Source organism: Leptonotus elevatus, chromosome 16, assembly GCF_054856555.1.
Source record: "Leptonotus elevatus isolate MCC_2025b chromosome 16, RoL_Lele_1.0, whole genome shotgun sequence".
NCBI classification, from domain to species: domain Eukaryota; kingdom Metazoa; phylum Chordata; class Actinopteri; order Syngnathiformes; family Syngnathidae; genus Leptonotus; species Leptonotus elevatus.
In genome coordinates, this window is record NC_141254.1 from 8602618 (window position 1) to 8608935 (window position 6318).

The 6318-nt window shown below is 42.0% G+C and overlaps 1 protein-coding gene across 2 annotated transcripts; it reads left to right on the top strand.

Moving 5' to 3' along the window:
- Positions 1-1828: 1828 nt before the first annotated feature.
- Positions 1829-5844, top strand: yipf5 (Yip1 domain family, member 5). 2 transcript variants are annotated; one of them, XM_086098463.1, is made up of 7 exons: positions 1829-1966; positions 2714-2826; positions 3126-3298; positions 3374-3519; positions 4728-4909; positions 4992-5173; positions 5314-5844. In XM_086098463.1, exons 2-6 carry the CDS (start codon positions 2720-2722, stop codon positions 5152-5154), a joined length of 771 nt encoding a protein of 256 aa, XP_085954589.1. In that variant the 5' UTR covers positions 1829-1966; positions 2714-2719; the 3' UTR covers positions 5155-5173; positions 5314-5844. The 2 variants fall into 2 exon arrangements, with proteins under 2 accessions (XP_085954589.1, XP_085954588.1); XM_086098462.1 differs by having other exon boundaries at positions 4992-5844.
- Positions 5845-6318: the final 474 nt, after the last annotated feature.

Below are 6318 nucleotides of genomic sequence, written 5' to 3' on the forward strand. Positions count from 1 at the left end.
AGCGAGCGCATACTCGTTCACCAGCAGCGTCTTCGCTGACCTTGGATCAGCTTTCACACATGTTGTGGCTTCCAGAAGAGTAGATCGGCTTGCATTCTGCCCATTGTGTCCACAGCAATGTTCACTCCATTCTTGTCAGCTCAGCCACCACTGTTGCCAGCATTCGATGATGCTTAGATCTTGATACTCCTGAGCGCTCACCAAGGCCAACCCACCCGGCGGAGTAGCCCCCGCTAGCCACATCACCAACCCCATTGTAACTATTTACAGCAGATACATTGCAGCCACAATACAACCTTATCACGACAGCCGTGCTTGTTACATCAAATGTTCAAACAGAAATAGAGACAGACAATGTTTACATTCTTTCAGGAACAGCAATACATGTTATCAATGCAGCTGTATAAACAAGAGTTAACCATGGCAGTGTCAGCAAGTAATCATATGCAATATTTACATTATTCAAATCATGACAGCTCCAGTTTAGGGTAAATTAGTAATATGTTACAATAATTTCATTTGGGTAAAACATAATCCACAATTTAATGATGTGAGTTACTGATAACAGTTATTGTCTCTCGGGCCAATTCTTCCACCCTTTGCACGATCCGTATTTTCTTCTGAGAAGATGAATCTTCTTTTGTTTGAAGATCCGACAGTCTTTCGTCCATGTGTTCTCGATAAATCCATTCTTTCTCAGTTGTCGCGCCCTTCTGGCAATGTCAGCATTTTGTTTTGTGAGATTTTCATTGACGTAGACATGTTTACCTTTAAGCTTGTAGCTATCTCTCAAAAGAGCAATCTTTTACTTCCTGTCAACAAACCTGATCAGAACTGCCGGTGCTCGTGTCCCCCAGTTGGAAGCGAAAAGCACATCTGAATGTGCGCTGGATCCACAATTAATCCCAAATCTCTCTCTCGAGTTGTTACTTGCTGTTCCACAGTCTCGTTTGCTGAAGCTTGGTCAGAATCAACTGCACTTGTGCCGGGCGCAATCTGGATACCTGTAACTATCACATCGTTGATTCGAAGATTCTGTTCCAAATCATCCACTTTTTGTTGCAAGGCGACAATACGTCAATCTTTTCTTGTGTCTCTTTCTTCAACTGCTGAATTTCCTGCAGAAGTGGCTCGATGCTCTTTTTCATTTCAAGTATTTCGGTGATCATGTCTTTGAGTTTTGCAAGAGAAGATTTTATATCCTCAGTCTCGTCAGCTCTTTTTCAGCCAGGCATATTGCAACAATGTAGTTAAAAATCCCAATGTCAACAAAATAGAAGTCACGAGCGAGTGTAGGAGTACAGATGCATCCTTCCTCGACAGATGCGTCCTTGAGTCTTTTTTCATGTGTATTTTGCGCTTCATTTTCTTATTTTTGCAAGCAGTTGTGATACGTTGTGTATTAAAATATTTTGGGGAGGTCAAATTAAGTTCACCTGTTAAGATTATATTGCATTTTAGGTTCATCCTAACAGTTTTTTTTTCTAATTGAATACCAATATGCCTTTTTTTATTATTATTTGACAGTGACCTATACTGAGAGACAGAAATTCTTCCATTGGATTATCATTATTTCAGTATTCACCTGTTTGTGATATTTTTGATTAGTGGTGTAGTATGTGGTTATACCAGAGGCTCCTCCTGAGGGATCTAGAAATATTTATTTATTTATTTATTCATTCATTCATTCATTCATTCATTCATTCATTCATTCATTCATTCATTCATTCATTCATTTATATTCCCTTGAAAATAATCGATTTTCTATTATTACAAAGTTGTGATTGTAATGTGTAATACCATTTATTTCATGTGCGTGTCGCTACAGTTTGTGTAAAAGACTAGGCTGTTTCCGGTGTGTGACGTCATGTTCCATCCCGGAAAATGTCCCTTCCCACTTGACACGTAGCAGCCGCTACCGAATTGGCGTTTTGCAGCTCTCCGGGCGGATTATCCATCTCCGAGGGTAGGTGTTCATTCGTGGACTCTCCGATGAACAACGTTGGCACCAATTAGTTCGACTGAAATTAAAGTCGCTGTCGTTGTGTAGCGCCGAAAAAGTCTGCTCGTCCGACTACAGCGCGCGCGTCGAGACAAACAACTGCTAGCTAAGTTAACGGTACGAATTATTTCCAACATAAACATGTCCATTTGATAACGGGCGATAATTGAGGGGTGGTGACTGTTGTATTGTACAATATCATCATCATTTGATTAGTTATGAATTAGGCGGAGTAGGAGAAAAATGGTAGCCTTACTGTTAGCATCAGTGGCTAACAGCTGGCTGCAAGTTAGTCAATAACTCAACTTTATTTATCAAGCACTTAACAACAACAACAACCATAGTTGCTTACAAAATGCTGTTCATAAAATAAAAAGAGTAATGTTTATGTAAATACAGCTCTTGTAGAGGGACATTCTTTTTTTTTCACTTGTCTTAAGTTGATGTGGAACTTTTGTTTTAACTATCAGTTTGAACACACCGTGTTTAAATATAATCTACTCTGGACAGGATGAATTATATTTACTTGGAAACTTGGCGGGGTACATGCACATCAAAATCTATGCCGTTTATCTTCACGCGAGAGGCACGGGTACATTTGGAGCATCTCTTTAGATACAAAAAATGTCATTTGTTGCGTGTCAATTGTGATGACAGAAGCAAAACTAGAAATTCCTACCTGCACTGAAAATGTTTTGTTTGTTTTGGCAGTGAGAGATGTCTGGGTTTGACAACTTCAACACGGACTTCTACCAGTCGAGCTACAGTGTAGATGACCAGAACCAGGCTGGCTATGACTACAGCAATGAAAATCAATATAACAAGTGTGTGACACACCAACGCCGCTCCTCTGTTACCCCTCCCAATGATCATATAATATCACTGGTGTTTGAAAGGAAACAAAAAACACCATGTGTTTTGAGCAATTAACATAGCATTTTCAACACTTTTAGATTGGTCAGTAATTTGTCCTCACAGGTGACTATCAATAATATTGATTTGTGGAGAGAGAGAAAAATGAAATTGACAAGATGTGGGAGATTTCTGCTTGACAGTGACAATATTTATCTTAATTTGAAGCTTTTGTTGTCGTTGTTGAGTGCTTGTTTTGTTTGTTCCGCAGGCAATCCGGTCAATATGACTACTCCCAGCAAATGGGTTACCCCGCCCCAGGAGTGATGCAGTCCCAGCAGCCATACACGGGACAAATCTTCCAGCCCACGCAGACCTACACCCCATCCTCGTCGCAGTCCATGTACAGCAGCACTTTTGATGATGAGCCGCCGCTTCTGGAAGGTAGCAACCCACCGGGGAAGCTGTCACCGTCCGTTGAAGCTTTCTTAGATGATTTATTTACTGTCTCTGTTGTAGAATTAGGCATCAACTTTGATCACATCTGGCAGAAGACTCTAACAGTCCTCCATCCTCTGAAGGCGGCAGACGGCAGTATTATGAACGAGACGGACCTGGCTGGCCCCATGGTCTTCTGCTTGGCATTCGGCGCAACACTTCTCTTGGTAAATCGCTACATGAGGATAGTATCAAAACGACTCAAAATTTGCCTCAAGGAGCGTATGTTGCTACCTTGAATATTTCAATTCCATGCTTTTTGCATTACCTTTTAATTGTTGGCAATGCATCACCCTATTAAAGTAGCTCTACTAACATTTTGTTTGAGCAGAATTGTTGTTGCAAGTACATTGTAAATATATTTTTTAACATATCACACTGAATTTACTCAAAAACAAAACAATCCATCTTGCTTTTAACTGATGTACTTTCAGTGGTAGATCTAAAAAAAAAAAAATCAAAAATGTAAATACAGTGTAGATGAACCAATGATAAACTACTCGTATGTTAAACTTACTGTGTTGTGAAAGCCTTTATTATTGCCAATATTAATAGAACATAATAAAACATAATACAATCAACTGACTCAAAAACTGTCAAAAAAGTGTCTTACACACTTAAAAAATGGCTTACATGTGATTTGCTTGTGGAAAAAATGAACATACACATGCAGTGCAGACTGGCACATTGGATCCGTGCCGTCTTCTTTGTCAAACGATGTGCATGTGTGGAACACGCAAGTCCCAAGTGGTATGTGGATGCGCAATGTGGAAAATTTGGAGGAGACTGAAATGGATTTATCCATCCATCCATCCATCCATTTTCTGTACCGCTTGTCCTCACAAGGGTCGCGGGGTTGCTGGAGCCTATCCCAGCTGGCTTCGGGCAGCAGGCGGGGTACACCCTGAACTGGTTGCCAGCCAATCGCAGGGCACACAAAGACGAACAACCATACTCCCAATCACACCTATGGACAATTTGGAGTGTCCAATTCACCTGCCATGCATGTTTTTGGAATGTGGGAAGAAACCGGAGTACCCGGAGAAAACCCACGCAAGCACGGGGAGAACATGCAAACTCCACCCAGGAAGGCCGAAGCCCGGACTTGATCTCACAACCTTTGCACTGGGAGGCGGACGTGCTAACCAGTCAGCCACCGTGCCGCCTAAAAATGGATTTATCATCAAAAAAATGAGAGCGGTTTTATTATGAAGAATTATATTTATTATTGTAAGACAGTAAAATTCTACACAGTTTGAACATTAAAACTGCACAAAAATTGTGATGTTTGTTACCACTTTTATTGTTTTTTTTCCACAGACCAATACCATTTGTTACAAGTAAAAAAATAAATAATGTGTTTGTTCATGTGCAGGCCGGGAAGATCCAGTTTGGCTACGTGTACGGCATCAGCGCAATCGGCTGCCTGGGCGTGTACTGCCTGCTCAACCTCATGAGCATGACAGGCGTGTCGTTCGGCTGCGTGGCCAGCGTGTTGGGTTACTGCCTCCTTCCCATGATCGTCCTGTCCAGCTTCGGAGTCCTCTTCTCATTACAGTGAGTCGGTCTGCTCGCTTTCCAATGTCTTTGATTGAGCTTTGTCGCTTGAGCTCCATCTCGTTGTGGCCGCCCCGTCCAGGGGCCTGCTGGGAATCGTCCTCACGGCAGCCATCATCGGCTGGTGCAGCCTGTCGGCGTCCAAAATCTTCATCTCGGCGCTGGCCATGGACGGCCAGCAGCTGCTGGTCGCCTACCCGTGCGCACTCCTCTACGGCGTCTTTGCGCTCATCTCCGTCTTCTAGCGAGCACTTTTCATTTCAGGTTTGAAACAACGGCCCGCCACTGTCTCTAATTAATTATTACCTAATACACCAGTTATGGTCACGAACCGAGAATTTCTTTTGTCTTTTTCCTTTTACCATCCATTAACTGTCACCGCATTCCAACGGGACCATCTGCAGGATAGAGTGTAGTTTTTTTTTTTTTCCTACTTTCTTCCTGCTCATCGTCTTTCTTCTTGTGATGGAGCCATGAGAACACACAACAGAAGGGTGAGAATCCATTTGGGATCCGCCTTTATTGAAACAGGACTGATATCAGCAGAAGCAGAAGGCTGCAATTGGAGCCAGCAGGGGGCGCCAGATGTCACTGTGTTGTCGCTGTTGTCATGCGCATTCACGGACACATCAACATCTTCGGCTTCTTCGCACAAAGTGGAAGAGGCTCTCTTGGGATTCTTTTCTGTCGGGATGCTTTTCGCCGAGGCGAAAATTGTTAACTTCCTTACAACTCAATTCACGGACATGCGTCTCAAAAGATCTGATTGCATCCCTTGGTTCCTCCATGTTAAATTTAGGTTGCACGGTTTTGTATGCTTGGTTGTGTCGCGTGTCATTCATGTCAAAGCGCTTTTGAAAGGTGTACATTCATGCACAAGTGGTGCAAAAGTGTCAATAAACAAAAGACTAATAAAAGTGATGTAGCTGCTTTGGTTTGTGGGGTACCAGAGAGTTGGTATTCAGTGTTGTGCAAGTTACTCAAGATCAGCATTATATCATTTATTACTAACCACTTGTTTGAAAAAGCAATTATTTTGCTTATTATTCCTTAACAAAAGTAATTGGTTACTTACTACTTTGAGTTACTTTTTTCTTCTCTCCCTAACTTCATCCTTTCACCCCAAAAGTCTTACTTTGCATTTCTCTCTACTGTGCTGTATTTTTTCGAGGTGTTTCAAGAGGTTAGAGGTACGGCTTTTCGCCGTGGAATGGTCGGACAACAAAGTTTTTCGAATTTTTGGGCCCCCACAAAATCTAAAATAATGGTTGTGTTTCCAAGCAGTAAATGTAGTGCCTCCTCAACTCGTCCTCCATGTTTGCAGTCGTTTATAGTTTACTGTTCGCAGTTCCGGAGATCCACAACTGCTGGCAAATTAATTTACACCAAATCAAATGACCGTTTTTTTA